This window comes from Triticum urartu, chromosome 6A (genome assembly GCF_056163025.1).
Source record: "Triticum urartu cultivar PI428250 chromosome 6A, HENAU_Tu73, whole genome shotgun sequence".
Classification (NCBI taxonomy): Eukaryota; Viridiplantae; Streptophyta; class Magnoliopsida; order Poales; family Poaceae; genus Triticum; species Triticum urartu.
The window spans coordinates 91,582,548-91,597,845 of NC_141878.1; the positions used below are offsets into that span (position 1 = coordinate 91,582,548).

At 44.8% G+C, this 15,298-nt stretch overlaps 2 protein-coding genes across 3 annotated transcripts; one reads left to right on the top strand and one right to left on the bottom strand.

Annotated features, from left to right (window-relative positions):
* Positions 1 to 736: 736 nt before the first annotated feature.
* On the top strand, positions 737 to 8,246 carry LOC125513898 (auxin response factor 5). Its single transcript, XM_048679107.2, has 14 exons — positions 737 to 1,170; positions 1,308 to 1,426; positions 2,657 to 2,755; positions 2,844 to 2,900; positions 2,998 to 3,153; positions 3,248 to 3,332; positions 3,433 to 3,523; positions 3,665 to 3,829; positions 3,949 to 4,071; positions 4,145 to 4,220; positions 4,318 to 4,447; positions 4,913 to 6,768; positions 7,286 to 7,476; positions 7,785 to 8,246. Exons 1-14 carry the CDS (start codon positions 1,119 to 1,121, stop codon positions 7,981 to 7,983), a joined length of 3,399 nt encoding a protein of 1,132 aa, XP_048535064.1. The 5' UTR covers positions 737 to 1,118; the 3' UTR covers positions 7,984 to 8,246.
* Positions 8,247 to 8,814: 568 nt separating this feature from the next.
* LOC125513899 (AIG2-like protein D) lies at positions 8,815 to 10,511 on the bottom strand. 2 transcript variants are annotated; one of them, XM_048679109.2, is made up of 5 exons: positions 10,258 to 10,511; positions 10,078 to 10,150; positions 9,832 to 9,924; positions 9,445 to 9,528; positions 8,815 to 9,059 (listed from the first exon to the last, which is right to left on the bottom strand). In XM_048679109.2, exons 1-5 carry the CDS (start codon positions 10,494 to 10,496, stop codon positions 8,967 to 8,969), a joined length of 582 nt encoding a protein of 193 aa, XP_048535066.2. In that variant the 5' UTR covers positions 10,497 to 10,511; the 3' UTR covers positions 8,815 to 8,966. The 2 variants fall into 2 exon arrangements, with proteins under 2 accessions (XP_048535066.2, XP_087382884.1); XM_087526758.1 differs by having other exon boundaries at positions 10,078 to 10,146; positions 10,218 to 10,511.
* Positions 10,512 to 15,298: the final 4,787 nt, after the last annotated feature.

Sequence of the window (15,298 nt, forward strand, 5' to 3'; positions counted from 1 at the left end):
GTCTTATGAGGCCTTAGCACGACGATTTCCCGACTGTCTACTACAACAAGTTATGCTCGGCTTCGGTGATGGAGGGGCGATGACGGCAGCGCGCCCTCGACTCGCTTCAATGCTTGTAGTCGTCACTAGGTAGTGTATGAATCTAGATGTATTTTTTTATTATATACTGTCATAATGAAAGATAAATAGGTCGGAAGTTTTCTCGAAAAAGAGCTAGCAAGACTGGTTTTTCTGTTTACACGCGCACCAAAAATATTTATTCCTTTTTCACTAACCGGTCTCTCATAATGCCAGTCATGCAGAATTTTTTCCTTCTTTTTGGCTTCTTTGATTCGTATAATTTGTAAAACACAGGAATATAAAAACACAAAAATATAGTGGCATGTCATCTTCAATGCTACCACTCGTCCGTTCCAAAATTATTGTCGTGGTTTTAGTTCACATGATATGCCGTAGAATTCTTCGCATGAGGTTCGAGTGGATGAAAATTTTCCGATACATTAAGATTCCTTTAGAAACCCTTTGAATAAAAAATCCCACAAATGGGGGTTAGTATTATTGCCCCTTTTCTGAAAAGAAGGGATAATTCCTGAAACACTAGAAAAGGCACGAAATGGCCCCGAAAAGCCGCAAGCGAAGATGAGCTCGGAGCTCCCTCCCTCCAGTGCGATTCCCCCCTCGAGCCTCACTTCACTAAAACGGAGTAGGAGTATAAAAAAGAAAGAGGGGAGAGAGAGACAGAAGAAGCGTCTCGGTTTTAACTCCCGACAGGCAGCAGCACACACGACGCACCAACCAGCGACAGCAAAGCCCAGAGGCCTGCCTCAGCGGCAGCAGCTCGCAACTCTCACCCCTCCCTCTCTCTCTAGTAGTAGTAGGACTAGACGGGGTCCTTGGTCTCCGTGTTGCTGCTGCTTCTGGTCTAGCTTGTCGGGACGGAGCCGCCGCCGCCGCCGCTCGCTGGGGCACGGCAGCTTTGCGGAAGAGCCCGGCCGGCCGGCCTGCCGGTGTCCGGGACCCATACAGCGAAAAAGAAACTCGGCGCCGCGCGTGGTCCTCTGTGACTCATGCGCGGGAGCCACCGAAGCTAGCAAGCTTCCGCGTGTGAAGAGGCGGCCATGGCGCAGTCGCCGGCGAGCTCCGCCGTCGCGGCGTCGGCTCCATGCGAAGGTACTTGTCACTTCTTTCTTGCTTTTCGCGCATTTCTCCGGCCCCTCCCCGCGCTTCGACGAGGCGGAGGTGGTACAGCTGGAAAAGGAAGGAGGGGTCTCTCCTTTTCTTGGTCGCTGACGCGGCGGTGGGCGCAGGGGAGCGCAAGGCGCCGGCGATCAACGGGGAGCTGTGGCACGCCTGCGCGGGGCCGCTGGTGTCGCTGCCGCCGGTGGGCAGCCTCGTCGTCTACTTCCCCCAAGGCCACAGCGAGCAGGTGTGTGAGTGAGACCTATCTGTTCGCCAGTGCCATTTGCGCAGTGCTCGTTCTATGCTCCCCATGGTTCTGTTCTTGAATGATAATCTTCCCTCCTTTTTGCGCTTCTAGCCAACTAAATCGATTCCCTGCTCTATACTTCTTTTAGAGTAAGCGTTTGGTTTTCATTTTTACTTTTTGATGTTTAATCTACCATGAGAGAATCCTTTGAAGTTCAAGAGGGTTCATAATATGGCCTTCTTAAAAGAAAAACAGATGCTATCATGGATATGTTGCATTTTCAGTAGTTGTGATTGGAGGGCTATACTACTTGCTTGCTACTAATTGCTTTCTCAAGCCAGTAGTATTCTTGGGTTATTGGAGGAGTGGTTGGGAGCCTCCCTTTGGGCCTACTTCCTTCCTTTCCTTCTGTTGGCTTTTGGTGTCTTGTAGAGTATAGGAGCACTGTTTTCTTGCTATCAAGTTTGGTAGTACATGCAACATGCATCCATGTATAGCTTCGTATTGTTTGCATTTATGGTCCTGATTTCTGCTGCACCTTCCACTGATTCTGCACTGCCAAAACAGCCTGCCTGCTTTCAGAAAGATTTTCAGCTGCTATGCTATTGCTATGGTGTTCTTGACAGATTCTGTAAAAGATCAATCCCTAATTCTGCAACTGTGCTCCCCTTTTAAAAAGTTCAGCAAGAAAAATATGTTTTTTTAATGTATGTGGGACATTCGGCTGTGTCGCCCATGATGATATGTGGGGGGAACATTTTAGCAGTGTACCTATGGCATGCAGAGTTCATCTAAAAGGAGTTCACTCATGAGGCTGCACTTTCTGCACTTCAAAATTACTTTTCTCCTAATTTTTTAGGGAAGCCGCAGAAAGTTGGTGTATAAAAAGGGAAGCATGTTTGAATGCTTGTACTTCCTCAATCATTCCATGAGATAATTCATGTTTTACAACGGAAAGTTTTAGCAATGTATGATTGGGAGGATAACAGTGCTTACGTGTACAGAAAACAGCTGGATTTGTTTTTGGAAAACCCTTGTCCAAAATACCTGGTACTTGGTTTAGCCGCCTGAATGCTTTTCTTTCTATCAATCGCTTCATAATTTAAAAAATGCTGGTTTTTTTTGTATTGATGAAAACGCCGTGTTGCATCTTTATTCAATAAAAATAGTCACTCATCTTTATCTTCAAAATAGAAAAAGAAACTTACTTGGACTTGGTGTCTGGTTCAGGTTGCAGCTTCTATGCAAAAGGATGTCGAAGCGCATGTGCCGAGCTACCCCAACCTTCCCTCAAAGTTGATATGTCTTCTGCACAGCGTCACTTTGCAAGTAATCTAACAGCCTTGTTTCCCATACTGTTCAACACGACGCGCCCGCGATTGCAAGCTCTGAAAGATGTTGTCTCTTGATTTTTCAGGCAGACCCAGATACTGACGAGGTGTATGCGCAGATGACTCTTCAGCCAGTGAATACAGTAAGCATCTGAATTCTGCAGGTTTTCCCCAAGAATTTCTCTGCGTGTTTCCAATGCTTTAATCCCTATGTTGCTCCTGATCATGTGTTTTTATCAGTATGCAAAAGAGGCGTTGCAGCTGTCAGAGCTTGCGCTAAGACAAGCGAGGCCACAGATGGAGTTCTTCTGCAAGACGCTCACCGCTAGCGATACGAGCACGCACGGAGGCTTCTCCGTGCCTCGCCGTGCCGCGGAGAAGATATTCCCTTCCCTGGTAAGCAGGCATCAGATTTCCAGGTCTTTTCCACGACAAAAACTCATGTACCAGTATCATGGTGCCATCTTAATTTCGTTACTCTGTTCTGTAGGATTTCTCGTTGCAGCCTCCGTGCCAAGAGTTGCAGGCCAGGGATATACATGACAATGTGTGGACATTCCGTCATATATTTCGGGGTACAGAAAATGTAGTCAAAATTGAGTAGAGCTTCCTTCTGCTGCAATAACTGAGTATGATTCGAGTTTAGCTAATATTATTGTGCTTGGTAATAACCAGGTCAGCCTAAAAGACATTTACTTACCACTGGTTGGAGCCTCTTTGTGAGTGGCAAGAAGCTATTTGCTGGTGATTCTGTCATATTTGTTAGGTAAATGCCCATGCTTCCGTCCATCTTCAGAAAGCATACGTCGGTTCATCCTAGAGTTCCAATTTTAGCAGCAGATTATTTGAAATAGAGGACAGAGCTGGAAATGTAATGCCACATTTTGTTTTATTTGCTACACTCCAGAGATGAAAAGCAGCAACTTCTACTGGGAATCAGGCGCGCTAACCGACAGCCCACGAACATATCATCTTCGGTACTTTCAAGCGACAGTATGCACATAGGGGTCCTTGCCGCAGCTGCACATGCTTCTGCCAACACCAGCCCATTTACCATATTTTATAACCCTAGGTGAGCTTCTAAATCTGCGGTATTAGTTTCAATAACCATGCTAATTACCTAAAAGTTTCTACGTAGCGTCAGTAGCTATCATTAGTTCAATAACTATGTTTTGAACTGTGGACTTTCAGGGCCAGTCCTACTGAATTTGTTATCCCATTTGCCAAATACCAGAAGGCAATGTACAGTAATCAGATCTCTTTAGGGATGCGCTTCCGCATGATGTGCGAGACGGAGGAACTAGGGACAAGACGGTATGTCAAGTTACCCATACAAACTCTTACCTCTGAAGCTCCAAGTAGTGCTGACATATCTAATACTTTTCAGGTACATGGGTACGATAACTGGAATAAGTGATCTAGATCCAGTGAGATGGAAAAACTCCCAGTGGCGCAGCTTACAGGTTGGATTTACAAGCACCATCCTAATTGCAGCTCTTTCACTGTGTTATTCTTTCTCCATTTGTCTTTCTGATTCACTGATTTGATTTTCTCTGATAGGTTGGGTGGGACGAGTCGGCTGCAGGAGAAAGAAGGAACAGAGTTTCAATCTGGGAGATTGAACCGCTTGCTGCTCCTTTTTTCATATGTCCCCAGCCATTCTTTGGTGTGAAGCGCCCCAGGCAATTAGGTAAGTCTGGTATAAGTATAACAAAGACAGTGAATTCTTGCAGTAAAAAAAGACGGTGAATTTCTTCAAATCATTATGTTAACTGTATATATGAGCGTAAAGATCTTAGCTGCAAAGATACATAAAGACTACTTGGTGGAATGGTTATTGACTGCTTCTGGTACTTTTTATCTTCTTTTCTGGAAGAGAATTACTATGTTTCTTTGTCTTCCAGCACATAAAGTGCATCAAAAGAAGCATGTGAATATAGGTTCTACCGTAGTTTACGTGCCATACAGATAACTTGTCTGCATATCTTAACATACCAACAGATAATCAACTAGGTTGTCTTGCAAACAGTAGATTGAACTGAAATGTGTCAGTAAACGGATGCCACTGTTCTTAAAATTGGAGAATGCTAACCATATTACCATATCATGTCTGATGATTTGCATGCTTCGTGCTCTTCTAAATTTGAATTAACAGATGATGAGTCGTTGGAGATGGAAAGTCTTATGAAGAGAGCAATGCCTTGGCTTGGTGAGGAGGTATGCATAAAGGACCCTCAAACCCAGAGCGCTACAATGCCTGGCCTGAGTTTAGTTCAGTGGATGAACATGAACCGGCAGCAGAGCTCCTCATTAGCTAGCACAGCCATGCAGTCCGAGTACCTCCGATCAGCGAGTAACCCTGCGATGCAAAATATTGGCGCTGCCGATCTTGCAAGGCAGTTATATATGCAGAACCATCTACTACAACAGAATAGCATGCAGTTTAATCCTCCCAAACTCCATCAGCAAATGAAACCTATTAATGATTTGTCAAATGCAGCACTTCCGTTGAATCAACTAAGTGCCATCAGAAATCACCAAGATCAGAAGCAAGATCAGCAGAGGCAACAGCAGTCCAGTATCCAAGCAATTCCCCTAAGCCAGGCCCAGGCTCAAACTAATATTGTCCAGGCACAAGTAATTCTCCAGAATCAGATGCAGCAACAACAGCAACAAAAACAACCACCACCATCACCAACTCAAAACCAGCATGGGGCCAGTGGCCAGCACCTGCTTCAGTCTCATCAACTGCAGGACCAAAATTTGCAAATGCAGCAGCAACAGCTTTTACTTCACCAACAGTTACAGCAGCAGCAGCAGCTAAATAAGCTGCCTGGGCAACTAGCTAATCTGGCAAGTCAGCAAACACAATTGTCTGATCAGGAACTCCACTTGCAGCTGTTACAGAAACTACAGCAGCAGTCACTGATGTCACAATCCGCAGTTACACTCTCACGATTACCAATAATCCAAGAGCAGCAAAATTTTCTTGTGGACATGCAACAGCAGTTGTCGAATTCGCATTCGCTTGCCCAGCAACAAGTGATGCCCCAACAGGACTGTAGAACTTCTTCATTGCAGACAACACAACTGCCACCGCCCATTCAGCAAGAGCAGCAACAGCAGCAACAGCAGAAGCCTTCACAGAAACAGGTTGCACCTACATATGTGTCAGAAGCTGCCTTTGCACAGATCTCTTCTACCAGTGTGATCCCAAAAACTGGTAACGCTATGATAGTTCCTGGTGCTGCACAATCTGCTGTTACAGAGGAAATACCTTCTTGTTCGACATCCCCTTCCACAGCTAATGGCAACCATCTTGCGCAGCCAACCATTGGCAGGAATGATCATTGCAAAACCAGCACAGAGAAGGTGCCACACTCTATTGCTCAGATGTCAATTCTGACCCCCATTGAAGCTGTATCAGTAACTCCAGTAACGACCAAGGAATTGCCAAAGTTAAACAATGGTGTTAAGTCAAGTGCGATCACCTCGAAATTACCAAATATTGTGTCCGGCCTTCAAAATTTTATGAACAATGCACTGCCAACAGACAACCTGGAAACAGCTTCGTCAGCAACTTCATTATGGCCTTCACAAACAGATGGACTTCTGCATCAAGGTTTCGCCACTTCTAACTTCAACCAGCACCAGATGTTCAAAGATGAACTTCCTGATGTAGAAATTCAAGGTGTGGATCCTAGTAACAGTGCCCTCTTTGGGATGAACAATGATGGCCCATTAGGGTTTCCTATGGAAACAGAAGGCTTGTTGGAAAATGCACTTGATTCTGTGAAGTATCAGAATCATTTCTCAACTGATGATGAGAACAACTACCAGATGCAAAAGGATGCCCGTCAAGAGATATCAACCTCCATGGTTTCACAGTCATTTGGTCAATCAGATATGGCTTTTAATTCCATTGATTCTGCAATTAATGATGGTGCCTTAATGAACAGAAGTTCTTGGCCTCCTGCTGCTCCACCACAGAGGATGCGTACATTCACCAAGGTTTTCCTTTTTCTGTTATGTGCTTATCCTATTGAAAGTCGATTTTTAAGGCAGTATATGTTGTGTGGTGCCTATATTACCAAATAGTAAAATTACTCCACTGAGATATTTTAAGAACATGACCATCTCAAAACTAAGTTATGATCCAGCAGCTAGTTATAAAATAATGTCATTGCAATTGCCTTTAAAAAAGTTTTAAGAAAGGAATGCACCAACAACAATTATAGTTTAGCAAAGTTACAGTTTTTTTACCAAGATAAAATTTTACATTCTGTATGTAGTAATGTTCGAAATGGTGGTTGATGGTTCAGATAAGAACTGATTGCATGAGATATATGTTGTAAGACAACACTTCTATGTGTAGTGGATGAGAAGATGGTCACACATAGGCACATAGAGCTCTAAAAGCTTGTTGAAGGGTCAGTTGGAAATGCCGGCCCTCGTATGGCCATGCTCATTAGTATGCTTTCCTTGTTGTATGCTTCCCCTGTATCTTAGCTTAAACTGTGTCTTGTAGGTGTACAAGCGTGGAGCTGTAGGCCGGTCCATTGACATCGGTAGGTTCTCTGGATATGGAGAACTGAACCAAGCTTTGGCCCGCATGTTTGGTATAGAGGGGCAACTTGAAGACCGACAGAGAATAGGTTGGAAGCTAGTCTACACAGATCATGAGGACGACGTCCTACTTCTCGGCGATGACCCATGGGAGTAAGTCCATCTGTCTTTCTGCCTGTGTTTAAGTGAATTTCTAAACTTCCTGGTCTGAACCAAATAAAGTTGGTCAAAAAGACACATGTAGAAATCTTTAGAAATGTGAAACAGGATCAATCCAGGATGCTGACATAACTGAAACATAAATACGGGAAGAAAAAACTGGAATAGACTGTGTTTGGTACCACTATCCTCTTTTCATACATCTAAGTTTGTGTTGATGCATATAGGATGTGCACATGAATGTTCACGGTGAGAGATTCTATCCATCGCTTGCCCTAATTTTTTTCATATGGATGATGCAGGGAGTTTGTGAATTGTGTGAAGTGCATTAGGATCCTGTCCCCTCAAGAAGTGCAGAAGATGAGTCTGGATGGTGATTTAGGGAGCAATGTCCTGCCCAACCAGGCTTGCAGCAGCTCAGATGGAGGGAATACTTGGAAGCCTCGTTACGAGCAGAACTCCGGGAACCCTTCCATCGGCCCCTATGACCAATTCGAATGACATGACTTAGAGGCGCATTCACATAGTTGTCATGTTAACATCTTGGTTAGTTGTATTCACTATTTGTCTTCACCATTATGGATTCATGTGTACTACAGCCATCATCAAAGCTGCAAAAGAAATGCAGTGAAGAATGTAGTGTAGATGCGTCAGCTTATAGCTGTGAGGGAAAATGCTCCTCAGATTAGGTTTTCTTTTGGATATATATGTAGTTATATCAGTTTAAACGAGTAGTAGGGATGAGAACTGAAAACTTTCCCAGAGTTGTTAGAGACCTGAGACAGTTAGGCAAATCTGAAGATAGTATGTTCTTGGGAAGAACATTTGTACTGGACCCTTGTCAAGGTCACCATCCCTAAATAGAAACTGCTAGGTTTAGTAAAAAAAATTGAAACTGCGATAACAAGCTTACATGTAGTTCTACTGTTTGGTCTTATCAAACACCCATATGAAATTTGGTTCTAAATCCCACAAATGGACCTGTCGGCCTTTCATGGCACTGGAAATGTGATGAGTTTTGTTGGTTATTGCCAGGACTTCCTCTTACACATGTTTTTCGTAGGTACGACTTTCTCTACCCCTTATTTTGGCTGAATTTTATGACAGAACTTGTTAACTGTTCATTGATCAAGAGGGATGAAGAGTGTGACTGATAGGTATATACCATAGGCAATATTTTAACATGACAGCACATGGCAAAAACAGGCAAAAGGGCTAGTACAACTTACGCAAAACAAATTCAAGTTTAATTTGTTTCACATGCAAGTGTCTCAAGCAGTATTGACGGATCCAAAAAGCACAGAAAAAACATAGACTTGAACACCTCGAGTCTATGGTCACAAAATATGAAAACTATTTTATTTTTTGCTAGGTTGATGGCAATCCGATGAATATCTTATTTACAATTCACATTAGAGCTGGTTGAACAAAGCACATACAATAAATTGGCGAATTAATCCTTCTGGAAGAATGATTGGCAAGCTTCAATCATGTGTCTCAGATTCAAGCTGTTCCAGTTCCTCCTTGAAATCTTGTGTCATTGTGAGATAGTCCTTCAGATGCACTTTCTTCCATTCCTACAGATACAACATAGTATACAGGTCAGTGCTTGAATGGATCTACGGAAACATGTCCCAGAAAACCGAAGAGAGCAAGACATTGCCAAACAGCATATACCGGTGAGCAGCACATAGTGGCATACTCAGAACTTCATTAAATCAAGCACGGTAAATTAGTGATGTTATTCTTCGTATCAGAATTCGTATCAGCTGAGCAAATGGAGACTGTTTAACAAATAGTAGCATTATACGTGTAATTTGATAAACATATGCTGCAACAGCTTTGCCTTCTCATAGCATCATCAGATTGGTGCATGCGCTGAGTCAGATAGCGGCGGTGTTTGTCTGCCTTTAATTCACTATACAAAAAATGCTCAAGATTAGCATGAAGGGAAATACTCACATCAAAATCCCATTCACCATAGAGGTCAGGATCATCCACATTCCCCCATATGTATGCGTAGGCGACCATCGTGTCCGCCGAATCCTGCAAACCCAAAGTACTCAATCCTGTTTCCGTGGAACAGTCTAGTGAAGAATTGCTCTCTAAGGTGCCAAACGAAAAGTGATCTTTCACGATAGAACAAAACCAGTTGATAGCAGTAATATCTGCATGCTTAAAGACAAAAACGAAAATCATGCTTTTTCCCCCTCCAAACAGAGGGCTCAATCATTAAAAAGGGTATCAGGATAACTGATTTCAACTGAACATCCCACTGAATTTTGCGGTTCGGCATGAATCCGGCTACCATCGACTGGAGCAGAGACCTAGGCCGGCGAATGGACTTACGGTCAGCGAGATACCAACAGTTTCCCTGACATACTCCTCATCCTCAAAGATGTCCAGCACATCGAGCTCCCTGTCAGTGATCCCCTTCCAAACCTGCAGCACAGACACAAGAACAGATTGTCACTCGTTCTGCACTTCAACCGTCCCATACTGACAGTACTCGCCATTTCTCACATCTTAACTTGCACCGGCCAAACTAAGAAAATTAACACCAGGCATACGCGATGTGTGTGGGATTGCGCGCACCTTCCCGGAGACTTTGCTGCCGTCGACGGGCAGGATCGCCGGGTAGACGCGGCCCCTGATGCTGAGCCTCTGGCTGCGACAAAAGCAACGTGAGAAGAGCGACAGGGGGCGCAGATGGAGAGGGGGAACACAGGACGAACACCGGGAGGAGTGGAGCGGAGGGCGCACGCGCGCACGTACTGGTTGGGGAGGAGCGCGGGGGAGGACGGCGGGACGCGGCCGAGGAGGACGCGCACGACCTCCTCCGCCATCAGGGTGCCGTAGACGAACACGCTGTGGGCGGCCGCGGCGGCGGGAGCCGGCGGAGGAGGCGACGCCATGCGGGGAGAGTAGAGTAGCCGCCGGTGACAGCTGCAAAAAGGGAGGGGAAACAGAGGCCGAACGCTACACAAGATGCGTATCTCGTACTGTATCAGCATGCGTATGATCCCCTAAAAAAATGCGTATGACTGGTGGGTCCAAATGACGTGGCCAGGTAAACATTTGGAGCGTGGTCACCGCTGACGGGTCATCTTGAGAGTGTCAAAATCAAATGGATGTACGATCTGAGATCGTAGGGATCTGTTCGAGTAAAACATCAACAAGAGACTCCGGTGGCCTCTTTGATACAAAGTTCTAAAACCCCGAGATACTCGAAAATGAAGTGATCAGATATTTCAACGACGAGAGGTCGGCGGAAGAGGCATAGAACAAGTGGAGGCACCACAACTCTTCCCGAGCTCGCATGTGACTGTTGGCGGGTTTCTATGCGTGACAAGGTCGATGAGATTCTTTTTCAGATAGAACTTCACAGCTTGCTCACACGTTTGGAGACGGCTAGCACTGAATTTGGCAAGGTGATTGTGGAGAAGGCTATCAAGAGCAAAGGAAAGAAGAGTAGCGCCACAGGAAAGGCGTATGCAGCTGTTTGATGGATGGTCATTAGTCTCTTGGGTTGTTCTTATGGTATGGCTTTGTCTTTGTGGATTTGATGGTACATGTGGTCTTCGACCGAATTACTTTTGTTGGGGTTGTCTTTGCGATGTAGTAGTGTGGAGGTTGGTGGTCGTTACGTGTTGTGTGTGGTTGTCGGTTTGATCTTTTGTGAGTAGTACACATGTGGTTGGTTCGTATCGGTATTTACCTGATTTTTCATTAATTAACTGGGTAATTCTCCTCTGTTTAATTAATTAAGCAAAGATCTCACTGTGTCTCACAGCGCACTTGTGTTTTCAGTAATCTATCAATAAAGAATAATTTACATACCTACTCGGTTTATAGCCAGTAGAGCCTTGGCAAATAGCATCTTGAACCACAACTAAGATATAGAGCTGTCTCGGGTGATAACTAAGGCTGAAATTGATTGTCTTGGTTGATTAATATGCAAAAGAAAACACTCCAACATTGGAGTGTCATCATTGGCTGAGAAGGCCGTCTAGCCTATATTCATGCCACTTATCTTTAAGATGACAAGACATGTCCTTTGGCTACTAATGAACCACTCTCTGCACCCTGAAACTGAAGGTACTTTATTTTTTTTTATGGTGTCCACTGAATGGATATATTTTTACTATGATTTCAGTTTACAATATGTTTATAAAAAGATTGTGAAAGGGCATGTGAAATAGAGGCCAGCTCGTTACCTGACTGATATGGACGCTCTGGATAATTTCAACCTATATTTAAAAAAAAAGTAAAACCGGGCCATGTTCCAGCCCTCCCACATCTCAGCCGTTCGTTTTCCTGATCCGGCCATCCAAGCCGTTAGATTTGCTGCGGTGAACCGCACATCTGCTAACTCGTGGGCCAAAAGTCCCGAGGAAAAATCTTAGCCCTCTGGTACAATGGGCCTCTGTCCCAGGCCCCGTTAGCTAGCTGGACTGGGAACTGCTCGGTCGATCGCTAAAAAGAAAGAAAAAAAGAAAATCCCCTAAAAGAATTACAGGAGCGCCGCTTGGTCGCCTCGTCCATCGAGAGGACGATGGGATCGTCCGGCGAGGCCAGGTCGCAGGTGGAGAGGCTGGCCGGGCGAGGCGGGTGCCGGCAAAAGGGGGATCCAGATCCAGGAGGCGAGCCGGGCGAGGCCAGGTTGCAGCAGGTGGAGAGCATAGGCAAGTCGAGTGAGATGACGCCCTTCTAACGCAGGCATTCCTTTCTGTTTTCTTCAGCGAAAGCGCCTGTTTTTCTTCAGAGTATTCAGAAAGCCAGCCAACTGATATGACTGTCTTCATTTTCTGGTATTTGAATTTGGATGCACCAAACTACCAAGTGGTCTGTATGTCTTGTGTATCACAACAATGGCTAGCTTACACGATATTGATTACCTGACTTCGCATACAAGTTTATCATTTTACAGGTTTTTTTATGGAGAATACTTTTTTTCCAGGTTACTAAGCTCCTTTGAATGTACACTGCCTGCATAGAATTGTGCACTATCCAGATTGAAGCACACACATCTTTATATGCAATTGGGAAACTGGTGTTTTTCAAACGTTCCAAGAGTTTACTTCTCTTTGTCAAAACATCATTGATATTCGAGCAATCTGATATTGAAAAGGGAAGTATTTGTTGGCATCTTATTTTAAGTTTACATCTTGCAGTTTACTTGAAACTAACTATGAAGCTTATACAACTCGATAAGTGCAGTGTGCTGATTAACAAAACCATTTGACCGTAAATACATTTTTTTAAACATGTGTGTACCATCTGCATACTTCAAGGTACAAGAGGAACTATGTGAGATGACGTGCACAACCAGCGCACGTAGCTGCTACTACGTAACAGCCGAGAGTCAATTGACAGTGAATCTTGACAGGTTCCCTTTACATCGATTTTACCATTGTACGCTCTTGCAGTCCATTTTCTGTTTTCGAATGTAGACTTGAAACCAATTGAATGGGTCCAAAAAGGATCTTATATGCCTTATATATCAATTAGTTTACTCTCAAAATCTACATGTTGGTCTAACTTTCTTGCATATTCTTTGAATAAATCTAGAAATGTCATGTTTTGCTGAATTTTTATCTCGTGGATCTTTCTGGCATGTGCTAGCTCTGGAATGAAAGACCACTGATTCTTGATCATGTATGCTTATGTGTATTAGACTTTGCAAGTTGTGAGCAGTTCTATGCACGAAAAGTGTTATCTTGAAACATTATTTGGCTAGAAGCACAAGCAAACTCTCAGGATTTCATAAGTTGAATAGTTGATCATGTATACATCATGCTCAAAGTATAATATGCTTTGTTGCAAATTACTGCCATTCTATCGTCAAAATAGATGGGCGGCACAGAGTGCCATCACCGATCTAATTTATTCATATAAGAGCTAAGCTACCACGTGATGCCATATCATGCGACACCCGCTGTGCATTCTATGCCGGCCCTACTTATGTCAAAACTGCGTGTGCACAGCCGCCAGAGGCAACTAGACGGCTGAAACCTGTCTCACCTCGAATCTTCCTTCCAAACTAGAAATAGTGCACGCTAACATTTTAGAGAACATACAACAGTTCAAACTGACAAAGTGCAAGTTGAAAGTTTAGCAAGTTTACAATTTCCAGGTAGCAGGATATAGGCCGCTGGAGCCCAATACATTGTTCAATGCTGATATGGCAACAAAACTAACTGAAACATGGCATGCCCATATTGTAAACCTGGGCTGCACAAGATGAACATTGCTATATTGACTAGCAATTTACCAAGAACAACATTATGACTCTAGGTCATAGACCGCAATGCTTGAATAAAAACCGCTGATATATTATAAGATAAGTATAAATATGTCTAGGTGTAACAAGTAAATGGAAATTTTAAAGTGGCTCTAGTTTGAGCATCATACTTGATTACTCCTCATCATCATCCTTCGCCTCATCATTGTCTTTCCAGAACATTTGTAGTGTGAACTCGCGAGAAGTCACTTCAAATTCCTCGCATACATTCTCGTTGCCAAGTGTAAGCATGGCCATGGAAGACAATGTGGGCTCGTAGTTGGAAGCCATTGCCATTCCTCCGTGGACACCCTCAGTGCCGACTGCAAGCATGCCTGGGGAAGTTGGTGGAGGCTCGTTTAGGTCCAGCTTCATCATGTCAATGTGCAGCTCGCCGCCTTGGGGGCGCATGTTCTCAGGTGATGAGATGTGTTCGTTCACAGAGGGTGGATTATGGTCTATGCCGAAGGCCATGCTGAGTGCGTGGTACGCTTTGCTTCCGCGCTTCCATGGACTCAACTGCCATCCGCTCCCCCAACACACGCATTTGGCTAGCCTCCGCCTTCAACAGTTGGAGCGCTATCTTAGTGGACAACAATATGACCTGTGTTCCTTGCATGTCGAGCAACGCCATGGAGGACGGCATGTATGAGAAGGGCCTCCCAAGCGCAGCCGCCTTGCAGGCGGGGCAGAGGAACACATCGCTGGGGGAGTGGATACATGAGAAGTGCGCGATGGCCTTGCGACAGACAATGCAGGGGACGGTAGGCGCATCCGGGGAGATGATAGGGTCGTCGTTGTCAGAAGACGAGTCATCATTGAGGAGTTGGAAGCAACAACAACAGTACAAGGAACGGTGGGAGAGGAGTAGACAGGAACAGCAGAGGCGACAGAGCACGCCTTGGTGGCGAGCGTACTGTAGGGGCCAGGTCCGGGGGCCAGATGTGCAACCATCACCGGCACACCGCCTTGCTTCTGGTAGGAGCAAACTCAGGGGATTCATTGGTGGTGCCTGCGTGAAGAACACAAAACAACCAATATTAGTTAGTTATCAAGGTTTTTGGGGAGAGACCAACTCCATGATTAAGAAATTCACAAAATCTCCAATGGAAGAGTACCTGTGAGAATTCTTCTTCTCCTCCTTGTTGAAAATTGTTGCAAAATAGGTACCAATTTATGGAGAACCGATGATTAATTGCAATCTAAGCGGCGACAACGACGGCGGCGGCAAAAGAGGATGGAAGACCAAAAAGGGTTACGACTTTTGAAGATCTAGATCTACCTCTTTGGAGCCTTGTTAGCGGTGGAACGACGAGGCGACCGCGGTATCATCGCCATGGATCTAGAGGATGGACAAGTGGCGGTTAGGGCTAGAAGACATAGAGGATGGTGATGTCACCACTGGGGATAATAGGGTAGGTGAGTGGGATGGGGTTGGAAGGTTTTGGTGCAGAAGTTATAGCCCTTCTGGCGGCCCGCTGGGGAGGGGTGGCGTGGGGTGCGTGTTTTATTTTTGGCACACATTTAAGTTTG

What these genes read in the sequence shown, in the direction of transcription:
- LOC125513898 (XM_048679107.2), top strand. Translation starts at nt 1,119, where the DNA reads ATGGCGCAGTCGCCGGCGAGCTCCGCCGTCGCGGCGTCGGCTCCATGC. An exon ending in TGCACAGCGTCACTTTGCAA is followed by an intron (nt 2,756 to 2,843) that starts GTAATCTAACAG and finishes TTGATTTTTCAG; the next exon opens with GCAGACCCAGATACTGACGA. An exon ending in AGAAGATATTCCCTTCCCTG is followed by an intron (nt 3,154 to 3,247) that starts GTAAGCAGGCAT and finishes TCTGTTCTGTAG; the next exon opens with GATTTCTCGTTGCAGCCTCC.
- LOC125513899 (XM_087526758.1), bottom strand. Translation starts at nt 10,496, where the DNA reads ATGCTGATACAGTACGAGATACGCATCTTGTGTAGCGTTCGGCCTCTG. An exon ending in GCAGCAAAGTCTCCGGGAAG is followed by an intron (nt 9,925 to 10,077) that starts GTGCGCGCAATC and finishes TCTGTGCTGCAG; the next exon opens with GTTTGGAAGGGGATCACTGA. An exon ending in ATGGTGAATGGGATTTTGAT is followed by an intron (nt 9,060 to 9,444) that starts GTGAGTATTTCC and finishes TTGTATCTGTAG; the next exon opens with GAATGGAAGAAAGTGCATCT.